Genomic DNA, 24141 nt, shown 5'->3' on the forward strand with positions numbered 1-24141 from the left:
GAATAAGCTACTGATGTAACATCGGGAAAAGGGTAGCAAGTTTAATTCTCTTTTCTACATTAAATACTGTCAAAATTCTGGTTCACCGTTTATTTCGTTCAGCTAGGCAACTTGTTAAATCTCAGTCTATGACTTCTATGATCTATGTATTCCCATGTGATTTATTTGTCTAAAAATCTATTAATGAGATATGGGGATTTGGGTTGCCGTCATGACAACCACGCAGTACAGCTTGTTTGCTATTTCCTAGATACAGAAGCTCAGAAAGGAATATCCTCCCTGCAGATGCTTATTTAGTACTGGGACCTGGTAACTATGGAAATTTAGTTTGAGATTATGTAGCTAAATTGTTTACAAGGTACACGAAAACAGATAAAAGAGAGAGTAAAATATGTTATGGTCAATATATTTTTTGGTGGCAGTCTTATTATGTAAAGGTCTTGGTGTTCTCTCTCTATAATTCCCCAAACCATATTATCTTCCTAATTTTGTGATCCATTGTATAAGAAGAATTTAATATCTTCCCTTTCTTTTATTAGGTAGATTTTGTTGAGTGACTAGTTCTATTTTGTGGGGATAATAATGACAATAATATTCACATCCTATTGCACACGTGCTTTTTTCATCCCTAGGTACCTCACATTATGATGCATAAGACATGGAAATCCGGATTGATGTAGGAAAAAAATCTTAATCCCAGACCACTTATAATTTAAAGAGACAGTACATATGTAAAATGATGGTGAACAAGACAGGAGCATGTGTGCTGTTGAGAGGACAGTGGGATCATTTTGCCTGAGGTGAGATGAGTTTCGGAGAACTGGGTTTTGGTCTTGAAACAAGAGTAGAAACACCAGCAGGCAGAATGGATGACAGAGAACCTTATAAAAACAAGAAGCTCAGGAAATAAATTCCCCCTATAGCTCCATAAAAGAGGAGAACTCTGAAGTTAGAGCAGATTGAGACTACTAGTGAGAAGTATAATTGCAGAGTTGATATGAATATGTGTTTCAGTAACCCATTTTTACCAAGTTGATTTATGTTTGACCTCCATCGTATTTACTTGCCCACAAATCCTAGGCCATCAGGAATTCACTCCTCTGAATTTGTAGCTAACGCGTCTTACATATTTCAAAAGCGAAAAAAAAAAAAAAAAACATGGTTGAATAGTTTTTATTACCTGCCTTCTTCAGTTTCCTGCATCGTTTCTAGGACATTCTATTTCCCCTCCTGCACTCCCACTGCCAGATTTTTAAGCATCATGGATTCTGCCAACCCTCTTTGAATTTCTCATTTAATCCATGTTGGGTAGGAGAAACAAAACGCGATTCCTTGATATTTTGGGGGGGATAGGATTTGGCAGTGACATTTGGAGAGATTTAGTTTAAATTTGAGAAATTTGGTGTATACAGGATTAACAATTTTCTAAAAAGGTTTTAAATAGTTAAATCCCCCCAAGTAAAGAACTGTGCAAGAAATGTGACCATACAGAAGTCTGGAGAGGAAAGTCTGTAACGCTGGGCGTTGAGCTTTTCTTTCCTTTATGGTAACTTTTGACTACCATCTGGGTCACTTTGGGCAATAAAACTCAAAACATCGGTTTATATTTTTAGCAAAAATAAGTGCGGTTTAGAATCTCCCACAGATGCCTGTGCATCAGGCCATTTGGAAAATTCAGGATTCTCCCCATTCCCAGACTCTCCTGAGGACACTTAGAAACTAAAAGCATCCTCAGTGTCCAGATGTCTCAGGTCTGATGGGGGAACGAGGCAGAAGGTAGGAGACAATGAGGACACTGCAACCCAGACACTGCAGTGGGGAGGACAAGGGGCAGCGAAGTGAATCGAAACGCAGCCCTGCGAGAGGGCCCCTCAAAAGCCGGGAAACACATAAGAAAGGGATCCTAAAACTAGATGCCACCGGGGAGGCGGATGGAAGGGCTGCAGGTCAAGGTCAAACGCTAGGAGGCGGCAGCGTCTGGAGTCAAACGCAAGCAGCTGGCTTCAGGCGCGTTGTTTTGCCTGTGCCTCGAGGGAGAGCATGCCAAGGTCTCCGCAGACCATACAGAACCCAAGCTCCAGGGCCGGCGCCAGAGACACTCCAGCTCTGCGGCTGGGCGCGCGCGCGCGCATGCCCCAACCTCAGCGCGCCTCGTTCGCCCCGCTCGCCCCGCCCCCTCGGAGCCCCGCCCCCAGGTGCGCAGGCCTCGCACGCGCGTCAGCCCCACAGCCCGCGACGGGACGCGCGGGGCCAAGCGCCGGGAGCGCGCGTGTCCGCAGATCCCGGTCCTTCGGGAGCCCCGCCCCCAGGTGCGTTCGGCAGGAGGCGGAGCGAGGCTTCCCGCGCTGCGCGCTCCCCAGGCAGGCGCGCTGCCGACCCTGCGGCTCTGGGGCTCACGGGGCCGAGCGTCAGGGGCGCGCGCGCGGGGCCGCGCTCTCTCCTCACACACACTCCTATTTCCGAGCTCCGTCACCCGTGCGGAGTGTCTCCCCAGGCGGAGCCTGTCCCTGCCTGACCGCGCTGCGGCTCGGCCCTGAGGTGAGGGGGGCTTGGAGGGCCGCGGCGCGGGCGGCTCGCCCCGGGGGACGCCGCCTCTTCGGAAGTGAGAGACGGGCGAGGGAGAGGGGTGGCGCGGAGGGGGTGGAGGGGCGGGATGCAGCGGGCCTCCGTGGCGGCCCCAGCCCGCGAGCTGAGGGGGTCGGGAGGAGACCCCAGGTGGGAGGAAGCGCGGTTTGCGGGGGTCGCGGTGGCCGCTGCCCGGGTGTCGCGCGCGGGTGCGGGGGCCGCCGCGGGACGGCGGCTCCGGGGCTGCCGTGGGCGCGACGGGGTCGGTTCCCTCGGGACGAGAGGGGCGACGAGAGAGAGAAAATGTTGTGCGAGTCCGTTTCCCTCCAAGCGCCTGAGGCGCCGAGCGCCGGTCACCCCCGGGGACTCTCGCGCCGCTCCTCGCCCTGGGTGTTAGGAGGAGAGTTTGGGTGAGAGGAGAACGCGCAGGTCTCATGACAGGACTTGGGGGGAAATGCCCTGATTCCTGAGACGCAGGGCAGGGCTCGGGCACCGAAAGATTTGCGCGTCCCCAAAAGCTGGGTCGGCGGGAGGCATCCATGTATGGGGTTGAGGCGCTCGCGGCTCGGAGCGGGGGTTGGGGTTGGGGTTTCTCCTGTGCTCCTGGGGCTGACCTGCGCCTTTTTGGACAAATATGTCAGAAGGACTATAGATGATCGTGTGCTTTCTGTCGAGGACGTTCTGAGGGAACAGAAGCGCGGGGGGTGGAGAGATGTGTTGGGCTCCCAACCGTGAGGCAGGCTCCATGTTAATCTCGTTGCATCCCGACAGCATCCCATGGAGCTTGGGCTCAGGTGGAAAAATGGGTCCCAAAGAGGTTAAGTCACTTAGGGAGGTCTCCGCGAGCCAGAAGGGTAGAGCGAAGATTCTAACCCAGGGATGCCGGACTCCAAATTCTGGTGCTTTCTGTACCCACCATGTTTTGTGTCTGCCCAAGAGACGTGATGGGTTATCTTCGGGGAAGACTCCGCTCGAGAGAACGCTGTTAGGGCAGTTAAGGCTCTTGGGATGTTCGAGGAGAAATCAAACTAACGAGGCAATCAGCCTTGACTGTGTGCTGTTCGAGTCCGTTTCCCTCTAAACAGGGTTTGGTCTAAGAAATCTTGCAGTCCGGGTCGAAGCAAATTTATGAATATTATCCATAATTTATTTGAGCGTCTTTCGTATTCCAGATACTATGTGGGGAGAGTACCAAGAGGAATAGGGTTTTTATAATCTCCGCCCTTGGGTTGAGAGGATGATCCTGTAAAATAACTTTGCAATATTCTTATAAATAATCATAAATTATAAATAATCATAAATAATGAAGATACATAATCATGAATTATAAATAAATCCTAATCTTTACCGTAATGCGAATTAATTGGATTAAAATAGTCATGAGCTCAAACTTTTAGGAACCTATTATATGTAAGAAGAGGGGCGGGAGGGACCTCTGGGTGGCTCAGTCCTTTAGAGTCTGCCTTCGGCTCAGGTCATGATCCCAGGGTGCTGGGATCCAGCCCCTGGTCAGGCTCCCTGCTCAGTGGGGAGATTGCTTCTCCCTCTCCCTCTCCCTGCTATTCTGCCTGCTTGTGCTCTCTCTTTGTCAAATAAATAAATACATCTTAAATAATTAAATACATCTTTAAAAAAAAAAAAAGGATGGGAAAGCTGGTTATGTGGGCACCATTGCATTGTTGTTTTCCGGTTCAACAAAAAAATAGTCATAAAATTCAGGATAAATCATGTTGTCAGTATTTTGTTTTATTATTACATTACCTTCAGTAAATCTTAAAACATGAGAAAAGAGAGTATTTATGACTTACCCCCCCCCCATAAATTAAATATTATGGTGCTTTTATTAGTTGAGAAACCCGTGATGTAATTTGGCAGGAATTTCTTTCATCTGCCTGATATATTCTTAACCTCTTCTTCCAAAATATAAACCTTAGCTACCAGATTAATCCTTTATGGTTCAGATTTTTAATGAAAACAGAGTTATCATGTTAGCCAGAAATGGAATATTGTTTAAATATTTAGCATTACCATAGGCATAGTGGGAGGTGGAAGGATAGCGGGACATTTGGAAGTTTCTTCTGATTGCTTCAGTTTTTTCAGTGAAGTAGAAATCAAGGCTTTAATCTGAGTGTGATAGAAGTAGAAGTAAGTGGAGGTCTGGGGTTTGGGAGAATGAATGGACTAGTGAAATACATGATTGCTGGGCAATTAAACAATTACTCTTAGGTATGAAAAACAAAGTAGAGGAAATAGAGAGTGCTATATATGGGTGCACAAGGTAAAGGTGTCTAATCTAATTTTGCATACTGGGTGTTTCACCATCCATCTCCAGGGCCTGTCCTTTCAGTGTCATCTAGAGCAATCCACCTGTACCCTTGGCCCTAGTTCACTTTGTCCGTGCCTCGGCCATGCCGCAGGAATCCCTGTTCCTTATATAAGTCAAGCCCTTTTGGGATTATAGCTTTCCCCTTCTTTTCTCTTTGCCTGAAATTTCTATTCCATTCTTTCCCCAATTGGACTTACTACATTATATTAAATTTTATCTATCTGCAAAGTCATCGACAGTGTCTGTTTTTTCCCATTATGTTTGATGCATAAATTTCTTCGTAAGTGTTAAATGAGTGTGCCGCTTTTCTTCTTTCTCTCTCCTTCAGTCTGTAACAGTGGTCAGCAAACTTTCTGTAAAGAGCCAGATAGTAAATATCTTAGGTTTTGTGGACTATATGATCTCTGTATCAATTAACTCTGCCATTGTAGCACAAAAGCAATCATAGACAATGCAGAAATGAGTGAGGACGGCTGTGTTAGGATCACACATGTGAAAAACACTGTTAGTTCATGGGCTGTACAAAATAGAATTTAGCTCCTACCTCCTTCATTGTAGTTGGCGGACCTTTGATCTATAAGGACTCTTAACAAGCCCTGATAAAGGAATTTGCAGTAAGAAGTTATTGGTTATAAGATTACCATTGGTGGTGGAGAAGCAAAGATAAAGCAGTCTTTTTGGTCAAGAATCTCATGGTCAGGTTCAAGATTAAGACATGTAAACAAATAATGATGAGGACACAGTATAGTAATGGCAGTTAGTTTATTTATTGGATATGGAAGTGGAAGACAGTAGTGATAATCATTTTTGCTTGGACTGGGAGTAATCTCTGACAGTTATCTGTTGGGGATGGGGAACATTTTCAGCAAAGAGCCTTTCCAAAAATCTTTGAAGCTTGCTAAAAAGGTGACTGATCACATCTCTTACCAGGAAAACTCAATTTCTTTATTTTACAGGATATAATCTTGATTCATTTCTCTCAGAAGTAAAACTAATACATTCTAATAATTCATAACAATTTTTTCTAATAGTTCTGCATGTTTTTTATTGCTTTGAGAAAGGTAGAATATATTTCACAGCAGGTGTAATGTAGTAACCAATATTTCTTTAATAAATGAATAAATGAATATTTAATATTGAATACTGGATTATATTACATCTAGTCTTAAGTCGTTTATCAATACATTAGAAAAGGAAGATGAGCTTTAGTGGGCTTTGAATTTTCTTGCAATTTATAGATTTGGTACGAATCGTTTTTATCTAGGAAAGTTAAATATTTGATTGAAACTTTAGTGATACTAGGTGTTGAAACTTACCTAATTATTTAAAAGCTCTACAACAAACTTAATGCATTCCCCAGGTATGCTGTGGAGAAATGGAAAGTAACTTAAAATGTTTAGAATCATTATGTACTCTTATTTCTGTGTGTCGGTCATTGCTTTTAGCATTGTTTTTTTGTTGTTGTTGTTTAAATTTATTTGACAGACAGAGATCACAAGCAGGCAGAGAGAGAGGAGAAAGCAGGCTTCCCTCGGAGCAGAGAGCCCGATGTGGGGCTCGATCCCAGGACCCTGGGATCATGACCTGAGCTGAAGGCAGAGGATTTAACCTACTGAGCCACCCAGGCACCCGCTTTTAGCATTGTTTTAAGAATTGGTTTTGTTAGACAGTTTTAAGGATGCTGGTCTGGTACAACTTTGTGCTGGAACTATGTCAGGTATTATAAGTTTTCTAAAAAGTATGATTTGTTAAAAATGAGACACTAGAAGTTTTATTGTATTTCAGTTGTTAGCCTATGCTTTCAAGGATTCTCTTCCAGTATATGCTGCAAAAGAGGTCTTAGGTGTTGTCTCCTCAGAAAGCTCCTTTTGGTGTTGTGTAGTCCTCTCTACTGTTCACAGCTCTGCCGTGGTTTTCATGAACTCCATCACTACTGAGTGAACTCCTGAACGTGAGATCCTGTTCCCACTTATAATGTCAAATGTGGGGCTGGCTAAGCATCTTTTCTTGCCTTTTCCTTTTGTTCTTTTGAATGCCTTTACAAGGCCTTAAAGTTTGAGATAATTAAAGAGAGTTAGAGTGCAAAAGACGACATTTAGAGCCCTGTGCTAAATATGGCTTTTCTTATGGTTTAGGGGAAAGGCACCTGGCAACCTAAACTCTTCACAGATGTCCCCTCGCTGGCCACACCTCATTTCTAACTTTGCAGCCTTGTTTCGGTTCCGTCTGTCAGAAGCACCACTTTCATGTCACCTCTGTTGATGGATCTCCTCCACCTTTCTTTCAGGAAAACTCATTCACCCACCCATAGGAGTTGGTCTCATCTCAGATATCATCTCTTTATCTTTGATTCATTATAGAAAACACTGCCTTCCCACATCTTTCCTCCACTCTAATTTCCCATTGGAAACCCTGCAGAAGAGTGTGGGGAATGAGGGTGAGAAGGGACTTTTGTGATTACCCTACCAGTGTGAGTCGCAGATACCCTTCTTTTATTTTTCTGTCTTCTTCCCAAGGGGCAAACATTCTCAGAGCCAATATGGTCTGGATACTGGAAGAGGAAGCAAAATATTTTCCCAAACACCCATAATTTGCAGGGAACCTTTTACAGTAGAGTCAGTGCTTCACATTATTGTGCAGAGCAGATGTTGCCTGTTTATCCCCATGGCCCCTTTCTTTCGGGCCTGCTTAGGCACTGTGGGTTGTGAGGGTGAGGACATACAGGTCCATTGTTGTGTCTGTTTACAAAAACCTGACTATAGCTTTAAAATTACTGTTTAGATAGACATTAAACTAAAAAGTTTGTGAAGATTCGATGTTAAGAATGTTTCAGTTTCTTTTTTAAACAGCCAAACCAGATGTTACATGACAAGCAGCCAATTGGATTTTCTTCTTAAAACATCTTTAAGATGTTTTACTAATTTGAATAGATAGAAGTTCAAGGTTATTGAAATTTAACATTTTCACGTGATTAGACTAGAGCTTGTGAATAGAAGAAACATTACTTTGTTTAGGCCAGTGTCATGAGCACACTATGAAGGCGCACATACCAACTTGTGTCTTTCCACAATGTCAGCTTTATTCAGTCATAAAACGAGGTTAACATTATTATAAAGCAGTTACAGGATTCCAAACTCAATGACATTTCATCATGTGATTAACTTGGCTTCTTACTCAGCACACAAAGCAGAAACATAGGACAAGTCACACAGCAAACAGGATAACACAGAGATTAGGAAGTTAATGAACCAAACATGAAGTCAGTAGGTAGACTCACAGTTGAGATAAGGCATCCGTGGTCCTGGTCAGCTCTCAGCACTTACTGCCTACCATGTTTGAGCAGTGAAGAATCTCAGTTCCTGTCAGAGATAGTTGGACAGAGCCTTTGGTGGCAGCTTTAAGTGGTCAGACATAGAGGAGTCAAGTCTGAAGAGTCTGACGATTTGCTGCAAAAATCCTCCCTTCTTAAAGGGATTTAATCAGTCTAGGGCCCTGCAGACCTCCTCTGCTTCTGGTGCATTACCCTTAATTGATTGTGTCTTGTTTGACACAGGCCTGGCATGACATAGGTGACTCCATCTTGCTCTCTACAGTCAGTCATACAGATCCATCTTTATAATTTTATAACAGATTTCATAATCATTTTTGGCTCTTTGCACGTTTACCATCCATTCTGGAAGATTTCCTTACTCAGCGTTCTTTCTAACTCACTGATTTGCTTCAGATGGAGATCGCGATACAGGGCTTGATCCTAGGACCCTGAGATCATGACCTGAGCCAAAGGCAGAGGCTTTAACCCACTGAGCCACCCAGGTGCCCCTTCAACATGTATTTCAACTTGCCATGGACCAGACACCATTTTCATGTTTTTAATTACATGTATTTATTCTTTTAGTCATTCTAATAAGTCAATGAAGTGGATACTATTATTATTTCACTTACAAATGAGAAGACTTAAACACAGAAAAGTTAAATAACTTGCCCAAAGTCTCAAGGCTAGTAAGTGGCAGAGGCTGGGTTCATATTTTTATTGGTTTGCCTCCAGAGGTCACACTCTTATGCTGCATTATTAGTTGTTGGGATGGTAGACTTTGTTGTCTCCTCTTGTTGGTATTGTTTTTATGTAAATGCTTACTGATTCCAGTTTATTTCAGCATGTCTGAAGATTCTGCTTGGATTTACTGTGGCCTTTTGTTTTTTCATTGTGTGTGTGCTGGGGCAGGGGAGAATAGTAGCAGCCTGCTGAAAGTTAGCAGCCACCTAAGTAAGGCCTTCGCTGCCTCTCAATTTAAATAGAAACATATACTCTTCCAAAGGGAAATAGATGAAGAGGTAAGATTGGGATTTTTACCTTTTAAGTTAACCTCTTTTTAAAAAGGTATTATTTTAATTCAAAATAGAAATCTTTTTAAAGTGTTGAAGTCAAATGTAGATGGAATATTTCCTTTCTGTAAATATTAAAACAGCAGTTAGCTCCGTTTATGTTTGCTTTGATTTTGAATCTTTTTTGGTGGAGAGGGAGGACAGATGATAAATGAATCAACTCAGCCTCATATTGATGAGATTATCTAGGCAATAAGTAGGAAGTATTCCCTGAGAGATCTGGGTACAACTAATACAGGACGGTTTGACTAAGGAAAAGGACAAGGACCCAAAAATCTACCTGAAGGAATAGAGAGATCAGGAGCAGAAGGGAAACAGCATGAAAGCACATTTTGCTTATAGGGATTTTGTGCTTTGGAGGAAAGGACATAAAACCGAGAGTTGGACGGATACCAAATTACTGTGTGTTCTCTTCTATAGAAACATTACGCTGTTAATATTATTTTAAAGCGGGGCGCCTGGGTGGCTCAGTGGGTTAAGCCGCTGCCTTCGGCTCAGGTCATGATCTCAGAGTCCTGGGATCGAGCCCCGCATCGGGCTCTCTGCTCTCTAGGGGAGCCTGCTTCCTCCTCTCTCTCTGCCTGCTTGTGATCTCTCTGTCAAATAAATAAATAAAATCTTTAAAAAAAAAAAAAAAAAAAAAAAATATTATTTTAAAGTAACTTGAAGAACTCTACATCATTCAGTGGTTCTCAACTTTTTATCTGCCCTTAGGCACTCCCAATAGTATCAGTGGAATTCTTTACTTAGTAGGGAGGGGAGGTAGACAGGTTTTTAACATTCCCCTTACCGTGCTCACTTTGAAAATCACTCTTGACCTTATGAATATTCCAACTATGGAGTTAAGGACTTTATAACATTATAAATTTATAACATTATACTGTTATATTAGTTAAGTGGATTTGCTTGAGAAGAACAGAATCTGATTTTTTTTTAAAAGATTTTATTTATTTAATTGACAGAGATCACAAGTAGGCAGAGAGGCAGGCAGAGAGAGAGGAAGGGAAGCAGGCTCCCTGCCGAGCAGAGCCCGATGCGGGGCTCGATCCCAGGACCCTGGGATCATGACCTGAGCTGAAGGCAGAGGTTTTAACCCACTGAGCCACCCAGGCGCCCCCAGAATCTGATTCTTGCTAGCTTATGTGAAAATAAAATATATTAGGTGGATAATAGGGCATTTCACATACCATAAGAAAGAAAAACCAAGTTTTGGCACAGGAGGTATCATACTTTAATGGAAAGCATAGTACCAAGAGTGCATGAACTTTCTTTTCTTTTCTTTTTTTTCCCCTTTTAAGTAAGCTCTATGCCTAACATGGGGCTCATCCCACTGAGCAACCAGGCGCTCCTGAATTTTCTTTCTTACATGTTTCCATTAATGTAACTGTTTACATGACTCTCAGTCTCCGGATCTTAGTTAAAAATTCCATGCTTCCAGGAGAAAATTGATTACAGATCAGGGGTAGCCATAGAGGTAGGAGTGGTGGGGATGGCCATGGTTTGTGTGTCTCTTGGCATGGTGGGAAGATAGAGGGTGATATGTTTTTGGAGTAGTGTTGGGGTCCAGAGCTGATAGCCAAGAAAGAATTCTTGAGATTTCTTCAATGCAAAAGGTGGTTCTATTAAAGCATGGGGACAGGACCTGTAGGGGGGACCTGCAGCCCTGGGATCATAAGGGACAACTGATTATATACTTTGGGGTTGAGGGAAGTAAAGGCAGAGGGAAGTTTCAAAAGGATTTTCTGGTGCTAAAGAAGACTCTCAGGATAGTGGAGGCGTGGCTTGTTGTTAATCTGAGGTAGTTTTTCCCTCCAGCGAGGCATTGATGTTAAGATTGTTGGGAGCTTTCTGGAGGAACATTATGCTCTGCCTGCCTCAAGTTGTTTGTCAGTGGGCTGCAGGTTATAAGGACATTTAATTTTGTCTACATTTCCTTCTGCCTTTTTTTCCCCACATAGAGGGTAGAAGTAAGTTTTGCTGTAAAAAGCCCTGATTAGTGGTGGGGTAGGTCCAAGTGTTCACAAACTTCAGACGAGCCTGTTAAAGACAAAATCCTGAGTTCAGGGAGCAGTTCTCAAGGAAGAAAAATATTTGTGAGTCCATCAGCAACTTTATGAGGAGCCTGTTTTCTAAAAATGAAGGCTTACTTAAGCATGCAGCATTCAATTTGAATGAATAATTCATTGGTGCTCACTAAATCAATGTGTTTTGGCAGATAATGAGAATGTTCTTGCTGTACTGGTTAATGTTTCTGTTTGTGTTGTAGTAGATCATCCTTGAATGAGTGTATTTTTTCTTTTTTTGTTTGTTTCTTCTTTTTGGCCTAGAGATGATTATCAGTTCTTTACAGAATCTAATATAACATTGAGACTGTTGGAAGAATTTATTTTTAATGTATCCTCCATTCTTGACTGCTTTACTAGTTCTGTTTTTAATCTACTTATTTAATATTTTTTACATTATGTCTAATTGTACCATTTTTTAAAGAACTTTTAATTTAGTTTTAAGTAATCTCTACACTGAGGTTAGGGCTTAGACTACCAACCTTGAGATCAAAAGTTGCATGTGTTTCTGACTGAGCCAGCCAGGCACTGCTGTAATTTTTTTAGTATGTGAGTAACACATATTAATAGGAAAATTGAGAAAATGGAAAAAAAGCACAAAGAAAGTAAAAGTTGTCTATAATTCCATTGTTTAAAAAATCTCTCTTTGTGCACATAAAGAGGATACTTACTTAATCAAAACTTAATTTATATTTACCTTTTTGAGTAAGATGAACTGTCTCTAAAAAGTTGCCTGTTTTTTTTTATCTAGGTGGAGATGGTCAGCCAAGTTGGAATGGATTGTTCTTGTTTTGGAGGGAAACACACCAGTGGCCCCCATCAAATAGGTTTTAGATACAATAAGGCAATAATTAACATTCTAGAAGATGGCCTAACAGGACTTTTTTTTGTGGCTTTCAAGCTGCCCTCTCAGTACCCTCTGGTGTGTAGAAATTTTAGGTTATTGGAGTAAGCAAATGAGACCACAGAGATTGCGGTTGAGACTCTGGCCACTTCTCTTGAGTTCAGCTTTAATATAACCTCTTTGAAAATTTGAGATAGCTCCAACAGAGGTCCACTTGCAGAAGGAGCTCCAAGGACCTTCAAAGGGTACAGTTAGGCTGGAAGAGGGATACTGGACCTGTGATAGTGATTTAGGTCATGCTATATTTCTTTTTGCTTTTAAAGATTTTATTTATTTGAGGGAGAGCATGAGCTAGGGAAGAGGCAGAGGGACAAGCACACTGTGCATTGAGCAAGGAGCCAACCTTGGGGCTCAGTCCTAGGACCCTGAGGTCATGACTGGAGCTGAAGTCAGACGCTTAACTGGCTGAGCCACTCAGGTACCCTTTAGTCATACTGTTTAAAAAAAAAAAATTAAGGCGAAATTTGTTCCCATCACTTCAAAGTAAAACCCCTTACTCAGTAAGCAGTTTCTCTTTATTCTCTCCCCAGGCTCTGGCAACCACTAATCTCCATTTGATTTCATTTCTATGGCTTTATACATTCTAGAAATTCCAAATAAACGGAATCATATAATATTTGATCTTTGTGTCTGTCTTCTTTCACTTAGCATAATGTTTTGGAGGTTCATCCTTGTTGTAGCATATGTCAGTATTTAATTCCTTTTTATGACTGGATATTTAATTGTGTGTATATATCACAATTTGTTTATCCGTTCATCTGTTTATGGACATTTGGGCTGTTTCTATCTTTGGCAAATATGAATAGGGCTGTTATGAACCAGTGTGAACATGCACTTGTTTGATTCCCTGTTTTCTGTATTTTGGGGTTCTTTTGGGTATATATCTAGAAATGGAGTAGTGGGGAGATATGGTCATTCCATGTTTAACTTTCTGGGGAGCTGACAAACTGTTTTCCTCAGCAGTTGAACCAGCACTCCACCAGCAGTGTAAGAGTTTCCAGTTTAACCACTGAGTTTCTTATGAGAAATCTGCTCTCCTTCAAGTCATTATTCCACTGTAGGTAATGCATGGTTCTGTGACTGCTTTCAAGGTTTTTTACTGTCTTTAATTTTTAATGGTTTGATTATGGTGTGTATGGATATGGATTTCCTTTGATTTATACTCTTTGGGATTCACTTCTTGGAACTTGTAGATTTTTACTTCTTGCCCAAAATAGTTTTTATCATTAACACTCTTCTCTCCTTTCTGGAACTCTGATAATTTGAATGTCAGACCTTTGTTAATGTCCATGGTTCTCTAAGGCAATGTTAATTTTTTGAAAAATCCATTTTCTTTCTGTGGTTCAGACTGAATGGATAGCACCTTTTAGTCTGTGAAGTTCACTGACTTTTTCTATTATCTCTGTTCTACAGTTGAGCCCATTCCATGGGTTTTAGTTATTTGTCATTGTGTTTTCCTGTTCAAAAGTTCCTTTTTTTTTTTTTTTTAAGATTTATTTATTTACTTGAGTGAGAGAGAGAGAGAGAGAGAATGATTAGGCAGAGCAGCAGAGGGAAAAGGAGAAGCAGACTCTCTGCTAAGCAGGGAGCCCCGTGTAGGGCTAGCTAGATCCCAGGACCCTGGGATCATGACGTGAGCCGAAGGCAGATGCTTAACTGACTGAGCTGCCCAAGAACCCCTGTTCTAAAGTTTCTCTTTGGTGCTACTTTATGTCTTATTTCTTTGCTAAGGTTTTTTTAATTTTTCATTTTTTTCAAGAATGCTTGCTGTTGTTTGCTGGAACACTTTTTAAATATCTACTTTAAAGTTTTTGTTTGAATATTCCAAAATTTGTCATCTTGGCATTGGCATCTGCTGATTTTTCTTTTCTTAAGAGAGTTGCTGTTTTCCACCCACTACTTCTGCTGAGTTGTTTTGGATTGTATGAGACTGGGTTTTGTTTTGATTGTATGCAAAGTATTGATACTTAATTCTAGCATGCTGTCAACCTGGTTAGGTTCAGGCCACAGGTTTCATCTGCATTCTTTGAGTTGTATTTCTAATTTTGGTTTACTTCTCAAAAGCCCTTGTAGTGCCATTTGGATCTGTCCTGTGTATGCCACCTTATAGTCAGTCTGGATCTGGGCAGTAGGCTGTCTTTTAGTTCAGTTCCTCAGGTCTTTGGTACACAGAATAGGATTAGATCCATGTGTGCCTGGCTTTGGGGTTAGTTAGTCTAGGAGTTAATAAACAACTTTATTATGTTGCTTTCCTAAGCTCTTCTTTTTATTTGCACTCCCTACTACTTTCGAATTCCCTATGGCTTTTCATTTCCATCATACAGCCAGAATGCTAGAGTTTATTTGCCCCATTGGGCGACGCACTTGTGCAACTGCATCCACCACATCCAGAGCCCAGGGGCAGGAGAAGAACACCTTGGGATTTGGCCGCACCCTATTTGAGGTATAGCTCCGCTTACTGGTGAGGAAGGTTTTCTTGCTTCAGAGTTGGGGCTGCATTAAACTTTGATTACTGCAATCTGACACTGCTATCATGTGATTGCTTGGAGAAGAGGGCATAAGAGAATGTAGGAAAGGAAGAAAGTTGGGTAGTTTCGCATTCTCTGTGAACAAACTTTCCTTTCTGAGTTCTCAAGCCAGTACTAGAGAGCTTTTGGACCTTGGTTTCTCTGCCCCAGTGTCTACTTCCAGTGCATTTAGTTTGGGGATATGAAAAAAGAAAAAGTGGTGAGCTCACTGTTGTGGGGATTTTGAATTCTAGTTCCCTCTTGTTTCACATGCTGCTGTTTAGTTTTCAGGGTCTTCAAACTGATGTTGCATGCATTCTGTCCAGATAGGAGAGACAGGTCGGAGTATGCTTAATTCCATCTAACCTGAGACTGAAAAAGCTATGTTTTGCTATTAAAGGACATGCGCTTAATGTGTGGTTCCAGTTTTTTTCATCTACTCTTTTAACAGACTGATTCAGAAAACATGGCTACTGCAATTAGGGAGGTGGGAATTTGGAGACAGACCAGAACACTCCTACTGAAGAATTACCTAATCAAATGCAGGACTAAAAAAAGTAGTGTTCAGGTAAATTAAATAACTTTCTTATGCCTTATTGCCATTTTTGTACTGACATATTTCATCTTTAAGAGGATTTATTTTTCTGGGTACATTTTTATTATATTTTGATATCATTAGGTCTCTCTAATATGCTTAAGAAATAAAACTTGTGTCAGCACAGTGAAGTACCTACATTACCTAAAGCTTTCTGAATGTTAAAAATTTTAATAATGATTTCTAAATGTAGTTAATTTCTGATATCAGTGCTTAAGTTTGAACTTTAGACATGCATTTCCCAGGTTTCATGGAATTAAAAAATAATTCCACAGGAAACTTTGGAACTTTTCCACAGTTTATTCCCAGTGACTTCCCATCATTTGAACTCTGGATTGAATTACCCAAGATTACTAAAATTATGTCATGTATTTGTTTTCAACAATATATATTACTTTAAAAGATAAAAGAAAGTAATAACTCTGGCTAACCAGTTAATAATTCTAAAGGCTGAAAATATATTGTTCCTTTTCTGAAACCAGTAAAACAATTAAACAGGTGAAACAGTAAATAGTTCATCCCTATTAAAACTGATTATTCAGCTTAACAGAATATAGTTTTAATAGTAGACATTTAGGTATAATTAAAGCATGAGTTTTAAATTAGATTTGAATAAAGATATTTTTATGGTGAGCCCTAATAGAGCTGTTTGGTAAGTTAATTTAAATAATGTTATATGTAAGTAAAATTATTATTATATTTTCCATTTAGTAATCTGAGAACTTTAAATATTAGTGTTTATGTCATTTTAATTTATTATGTGACTTGAATTTTAAAGTATTACAGTGAAACTGAATATAAAGGAAAAATTGTCTAATATTGCTGTTGGGTTAGGTGAGATGCTCAGTGTAATATTTCTTTCAGGATAGAATTGCTTTTACTTTTTGTGCTTAAGAAAGGATACCCAGATTCCTCCTGTTTTGTCCTTGGTATTACATTGTTTGCATAGATATCTTGATGATATTTGCTGCCAGTGGTATATTTTGTAACCATCTTGTTTGTCTCCTTTATTATAGGAAATTCTTTTTCCATTATTTTTTTTATTTTGGTTAATATTAATTAGTATGATGCATCCAAATAAGAAATACGAAGAAGTGCCTGACATAGAACTTAACCCTATGGACAAATCTATTCTGTCTAACCTAATTCTGGGATATACTCCAGTGACTAATATTACAAGAAACATCATGCAAAAAGTTTCTACTGACCACCTTCCTGAGGGTATTGTGAACTTATATATGGATTCTATCTGTAACAGTATTTTTCTGCTTGCTTTACTGAGTAAATTACACTCTTAACACTTAAAGATATGTCCCCTCACCAAAATGTAGTTTAATAAAAATTATTAAATCATTCAATCCTGCTGAAGCACGTTTTATAGGTCTTAATATTTTATATTTCTCAGACCATTTATAAAATAAGCATATTTATACAGGATAAAAGATTTGAAGGCATATTTCCTTTTGATTCTGACCCATATAATAAGCTGGAGGTATAAAGATTACAAAGCAGTAATCATTTCAGACTGCCATGCTTATTTATGGAGGTATATGGTGTAAACAGAAGTGGTGCTTACCTTTGGAGACGATGACTGTGGCTAAGTACCTAAGTCTATTTCTCTCAGTTTGTACTTCTCACAAGAGATAGACTGGAAAACAGTGTAAATGATGTGATACTAATGAGCCTAAAGTTGGCTGTGAGAGAATCCAAGACAAGAACTAGAGGAAGTGACAATTTATACTATGATGATTAATTTAATGAAATACTAAATTGCTGAAAATAACAGATTAACATGTTGTCTTATATAATCAGATAGTTTTAATTAACTTCTAGTATGTATCGTCATAGTTCTGGATAATGCATCACTGAATAGACAATGCTTATACAATCAGGAGCCAGATAACTTTCTCCTATTGGTTTCTTCTTGACTTACTACTATTTAATATCTTATTGGTATGTTTGTTGGTTTACCTGAGCATAAGTAGCATGGATAGCCATAAGCATTTAGCATGCCAACTCAAAAAACTGATCAGAAATGTTGAGAACAAAATTCTTTGATAGTTCTGACTTAGAGGAAAGCATATACACCAGAGAAACGCAAGTCAGTGTGTATTAACTTAGATGCTAAAATAGTAGAAATATATATAGATACTTTTAAAAAGTTCTGTCTTTTTAACAACAGAACTGTGTGAAAGTGGTACACGCATCCATATATGGCAACATGACTGGTAAGATGTTGAACTAACACCCTCTTTAGTCAGATCAATCTGTGTTCACCTTCAAGGTCCAGAAAATCATGACGATTAACACTGAGGTAATACTTTATAATTTACAGAGCATTTTTATGTTTGTAATTGCATTCGTTCTTAACAACTAGTGTAATCAGCTAGGTATTAAGGATGAGGATGCTGGAGTTCGGAGAATTCATTTGCTTATCTCTGCTCACACAGTTAGTAAGTAACATAGTTAAGCACATAATCCTGTGTTCTTCCATTTCACCACATGTCCTGAAGCTTCTGTAGTGAACACTAGTTGCTTGTAAATAAAACTCTAAGAAAATATTTAAAAATTGGGATTATTTGATGTGAAAGGAATCTCAGTAGAGATTATTTTCTCCATACATCTTCTAGGAAAGGAACAAGCAATAATGGGGTTGAAATGGCAATTTTTTATTCAAAGGAGAGTTGTGTCTTAGTTACCAGAGTACATATTTGGTTTCTGAGAAGGATAATGGAATTTTCTTCTTCAGAAGAAATACTTGAAAATAAAATATCCATTCACTTACCAAGGAGTTATCTGTATGGTTTACTTTGAAATAGATAAGTGAACTGCATATACTGCATAAAAAGTATATGCTGGACTTCATCATATTAATAACTTTTATGTGTTACACAGACATAAAATTTATGTACTCAGATGACAGCTGAGAAATAGTGTCTGAAGTTGTACTGTTATTAATTATCATGTATATTTTTAGAATGGCTCTATTTTCTTGAAAGTTAGAGAATAAAACAGAAGTGCTTATAAAATACTATATTCACCAAATATTATGCTAAATTTGGCCTGTTGTATGATAGTAAACTTTTAATTTGTGAGTTAACTTTATTGTTATAATATTTTACAGTTATAATTACTGAGGAATATGCAACTGAAAGAGAATTGTTAGTATCCAGTCTTTCTAAACCCAACAACTTTGTGGGTGTGGTTTTCAAAGACTTCATGTCCTATGAACTTCGTTTTTTTCCTGATATGATTCCAGTGTCTTCTGTTTATATGGATTCAAGAGGTAAATAGCCCTAAACGATCTTGTAAATCAAGTAAATGCATGTCTTTCTGGTTTTAGTTCATATGCAAAATTTGATTGTCTCCAACATTGGCATTTTCAACTGTACTTTCTTGTTCAGAGAAGAAAACAGTCAAGTGTAGCATAAATATATATGTATAAACAAATATCTGTCTACATCTATATGTAATATGAAATATAATTTATATAACATCCATTTTAATGTTAATACATTTATATATATATCATCATTTATATAATACATATATAGTATATAGTATATTATATATAATACATATAATACATTTAAATATATCTTCATTACAGTAACAGCAAAATTTTATCTTGAATTATATGACTTTCTGAATCAGCATTTTTTTCTCCATGTAATTGTTTTTCACATGTGGTGTGCTACATATCTTCAAAATTTCAAGGTCTTGGACCAATGAACTTTATTAGTTTTATGTTTATATCATGGAAAACAACCTTCAGTGCTTAAACCTCTAAAGAGATACTATCAACCACAAACATTTATTGAACAATGTTGAAGTCCCTTATGCTGAGTGTTGAATTTGTGACTTGATTCCAAAAGGCACTTAGAAAAAAATTTTTTTCCTGTCCTCTTAACCTGGACTTGTCCTGGCAACTGGATGTGCTTTGAATCTGATTAAGTCACTGTAGAATGACTTACCTTGAAACAGAAAAGTGACTTATTTTAAATAACCATGGTTACAGTTGATTTCTTTCTATGTAACCGTTTTATTTCAAAACTTCCAAATAAATAATAAAGAATGTGCTATTCTCTGCCTTCAAAGGACAGCTCCTTATTTTCTTTGGTCCTATGGAGATTAATTAATTATATTGCTTTAGCAACCCTCCATATAAAAGAAAGCACTTGAATGTTGTGCAGATATTTCTGTCTCACATTTTGTCCCCATAGCTGGCTGTTCAACATCGTGTGAGGCTGCTCAGTACTGGACCTCAGGGTTCACAGTTTTACAAGCATCCATAGATGCAGCCATTATACAGGTAACTATGATGAAGGAAGTAAAATAAAGCTAAGCCATATATATATATATTTTAAAGATTTTATTTATTTGAGAGAGAGAGAAAGCCAAACCATATTTTGACAATTATGCCCTAAGTCTTTATAGTTAGGAATTTGTCTACTGTCATATGTACAGAATACATACTACAGCTCTTTAAGAAAAAAAGGTAAGGAAGAAGTCATGTTTTCTGATTAAATATTTTTCAGACTCCCACTTTTATTTGATGGTTTCTAAGCACGTGAACTTAGCATTCCATATATCTGTATTGTTGTATCTGTGTTGACCATAGGTAATACTTATGAAAGATGTATATTTGCAGACTTTTCCCTTGAATAAAAACAAGTTAAAGAAAGTAAGTATTTTTATAATGTTAATTATAGTAGTAGATTTCATTTTTTTATGTAATAAAAATTTATCACTTATTTGCCAAGCATCATTTCTTTTTCTTTTTTTTTAAAGATTTTCTTTTTTTTTTTTAAGATTTTATTTATTTATTCATGAAAGACAGAGAGAGGCTGTAGCAGAGGGAGAAGCATGCTCCCTGTGGAGCAGGGAGCCTGATGTGGGGCCTGATTTCAGGATACTGGGATCATGACCTAAGCTGAAGGCAGACACTTAACTGACTAAGCCACCCAGGCGCCTGCCAAGCATTGCTTCTAAGTGATATACTAATATGAATCCATTTAATCTGTAACAACCATATGAGATCTGTGCCATTGCTCTCTCCGTTTTAAAAATGAAACTGAAGCACAGGGAGATTAAGTGACTTTCCAAAATTCAGTTAATTAGTGGCAAAGCTAATTCAAACTCTGGCTTTTTGCCTCCCAACTTTGTGTTTGAATACTGTACTGCCACCAGGACTAGGATTGTGTATAACTGTTACAATTATCATCTAAAGACATTTAGACCTTATCGAGTGTCTCACATTTTAGTATAAAAGAACAGGAGACCTTGAATAGGACACCTATCTCTGTTAGTTGTTAGACTGCTATATAGTAAACTGACTACAATCATAATACTTTATTTGACAGGGTTGTTTTAAGAACCAACTGATAGGTATAGGATTGTCTTATAAACTCTTACAAGATGGTATAATGTATTAATATTACCCAAATTCAATAATATAGAAGTTTAAGGTAAAGACAGTGAAATATAGGATCTATCGCATAAAAGTAGTATAACACTTTTATACTACTTTTTTGTGTTTTGGCCAAAGACCTTAGCCATTCACAGCCTAGACCACACTGGATGGATAAGCAGAGCATATATTATTTTAGACAAGGTAGAAGTATCATATGGCATAAAATTGTATAATTCTGTCTATACATGCTGCGTATATAGATCTTAAAACAATAGAACATATAATTTAAAAAAATTTTTTAAAGAGAGTCTTTCATGGTACTATAATCATTCCTTAATTCTCAATTTTATAAATGCGTATTTTTGTTAAGATGTATATAATTGTCTGGTTAAGAAGATATTGTTAAATTTTATTTTCTTTGACAAGTTATTTCATCAAAATTTATAGACTTAACTACAGACTTTATGGTATACTTCCAGAATGAATAAAAGCAATAATGTATGCTATATCATGATATTGTAGTCAGTTACTTTATTTCAGGTGTGGTTTTTGAGAATTGTATTTGTAATAGGTTTGTACCAAATTTGGGAGTGTAATTGTCACATTTTATTGGGGGCCACTACCTGCATTAAATTCACTGATTATATTTTTATTTTCCAATTCTAGCTGAAGACCAATGTTTCCTTTTGGAAGGAACTGGAGTCAACTAGAGCTGTCATTATGGGAGAAACTTCTGTGGTTGAGATAGATACCTTTCCCCGAGGAGTTATTTTAATATACCTAGTTATAGCATTTTCACCTTTTGGATACTTTTTGGCAATTCATATCGTAGCAGAAAAAGAGAAAAAGTTAAAGGAGTTTTTAAAGATAATGGGACTTCATGACACTGCCTTTTGGTATGTTATTACAAGTTTATTGTTTAGTGTGATTAGTAATTAATTGTAAAGATCGTCACGTTGTAATTTTGTTTTTCTCTCAAGTTGAGGTGCTGATTGTAGATTGTAGATCGTCAGATTGTAATTTTGTTTTTCGCTCAAGTTGAGGTGCTGATCCTTTTTACTTGCAATGATTGCCTTTGTCTTGGAATATGAGACTAAGGCAATAATAAGCTTTAACAATATATTGGCTTCTTCTTCTTTTTTTTTAAACCATAAGGGAAATGGGATTTGAAAAACTGATGTTGATATAACTTTAAATTTTATTTCACATTTTGTCTTAATTGATGAGGTGTGTTCTTTGTATTTCAGTATCTAGAACATGAAGGATTTTGGAAAGTTAGAAATTAATTGTGTTATACTCTTCCCCCCAATATCATAGCATATGCATTTATTAAAAATTTAATTAAAATGATTGAAGTTTGCATATGTGGTATGTGGGATTTTCCCCCTGGGAAAAAAGTCATTTGCATGAATTAAGATGAAAATATACAAGATAGTTTATAGAGAAGCAAATTTGAAAAGTGTTTTCACAAGTGAGCTTTTATGGGTCAGCAATTTTATATAATGATGATGTTATAGAGGTGTGACTTTTTATAAATAATTCTGAGTGAATTTTCCTTACTTTTCCCACTGTGTAGTAGGAAAACTTATTTTGACCTCACTTTGGGGTAAAGTTAATACTGTGTATGTGAGTTGCTATTATAGTCCATTTTATAAAATTTTATTCCATTTAGCCCAATGCAGCAATTAATTATAGCACTTTAATAATATCACTTTACATAATGAGGTCATTGTGTATAGTGTATTTTCTTTGCATGTTTTTTTTTCCTGTTATTTGAGTAGTGATTGGTTTTTAAGATGCATTAAATTATTAAAGTGATTTGTGAGGAAGCGGTATTTGAAAGCATTTAGACAAATCAATTTCTTAGTGCCTCCGTTTTGCCTCTGTAAAATGATGGGAAGTCAGTTTTGGTAATGTAGGTATCTTATAGTCCTATTTCATTGCTTTTATGGTAGCACACATAGATTATGATCTGCTTACATTAAAAAAACAAACAAACCCAAATACTGTAGCAGTTCCATTGAACTCTGATTTGGGAAGAAATTTTGAGTAAATATAGCGAGTCCATTGTTGATCTTTATCTTACACTGTATAAATGTAGTAAGTATGTTGTTTATTAGTGATTGTGTTGATTAGTTGATTAGTGTTGTTTTAAAGTACCAAAAGCTGTCAGAAGTTTAATTATATCCCAGGGCATAAGAAAATTGTCATTAGACTCTTCTGTATTTTAAGAAAATCAGAAATGTTGTACATTATTGAACTTTTGAGAATATTAGATTTAAATTAGTCATAAATTGCTATTAATTTGTGAAGTTTTTTTTGACTCAAAAGATAATCACTATTTTACCTCTATATCAGGTTGTACTTTTATCTTTAACTTAACTAATGTATTTTTAATTAGTTGTAAGAGCATGAATTTTTAGTAAATGAACATACATAGGAGAGAATAAACAATTTTAAGAATAAAATTGCTAAAATAAAGCTGAAGTTTTGTTTGAAATGATTTTTAATTGTTAAAGCTTATGCATGTAACCATAAATACGTTTATATTCTCATTATAGGCTTTCCTGGGTTCTTCTGTATACAAGTTTGATTTTTCTTATGTCCCTTCTTATGGCAGTCATTGCAACAGCTTCTTCGTTATTCCCTCAAAGTAGCTGTGTTGTGATATTTCTACTTTTTTTCCTGTATGGGTTATCGTCTGTGAGTATTTTAACTTGAAATGGGAATAAAGAACTGTCAAAGTAGTTGATTAATATAGCGAATTATTATTCTTTGGTTAACTTATAGTTGATTTGTTACTAGGTTACTGATAAATGAATTTTGTATAGCATCATTTTACCTCCAGATTTTTAGGAAAGGTACAAAATAGTCTCAAATTTAACTTGTTTTCATATAATGTATTTCACGTACAAATTTCTGAGTCTTTTACTGTCTTCATATAATCAAATTATGTGTATAGTTAAGATTGTCTAGTACTAGAGTTTTTTCAGACCCTTTATTTTCATGAATTCCTGACTATTTCAAGTTAATTTATGTTATAGGGTGATGATTTATAAAGGTATGCCTTTGTAAATATAGCTCTTTGGCAGTGTTGATATTCATTTGGTATATTGGCTGAATGCAGCTGTTGTTTCCAGTAGTTCCAGTTTCCATTTTGATTGGCTTATGTGTCTATGCTGTACTGGTTAAATTTTTTGATTCTCAACCTTGCTTTTTAACATGATGATTTACAGACAACTCAGACTTCTATATACAGTTAACTGATTTTGCTTCTTATTAACACATTGAGTTTAAAAGATAGGTTCTCTTTTTAAAAGCTGGTTGGTTTATTGTTTTGGTCACATATATATATATATATCTAACTGCAGAAACATGTGACTGT

The 24141-nt window shown here is 37.7% G+C and overlaps 1 protein-coding gene across 1 annotated transcript in view; it reads left to right on the forward strand.

Moving 5' to 3' along the window:
• The first annotated feature begins 2486 nt into the window (after nucleotides 1-2486).
• Nucleotides 2487-24141, forward strand: part of LOC111158165 (ATP binding cassette subfamily A member 5) — a 71244-nt gene continuing 49589 nt past the window's right edge. The window contains 7 exon segments of the mRNA XM_022520062.1: nucleotides 2487-2538; nucleotides 15200-15316; nucleotides 16360-16564; nucleotides 18468-18629; nucleotides 19567-19655; nucleotides 21423-21652; nucleotides 23318-23459. Coding sequence (XP_022375770.1) covers nucleotides 15215-15316; nucleotides 16360-16564; nucleotides 18468-18629; nucleotides 19567-19655; nucleotides 21423-21652; nucleotides 23318-23459 — 930 coding nt within the window. The 5' untranslated portion in view covers nucleotides 2487-2538; nucleotides 15200-15214.

The sequence above is a fragment of the Enhydra lutris genome, unplaced genomic scaffold, assembly GCF_002288905.1.
Source record: "Enhydra lutris kenyoni isolate GAN:26980312 unplaced genomic scaffold, ASM228890v2 scaffoldscaffold57, whole genome shotgun sequence".
Classification (NCBI taxonomy): Eukaryota; Metazoa; Chordata; class Mammalia; order Carnivora; family Mustelidae; genus Enhydra; species Enhydra lutris.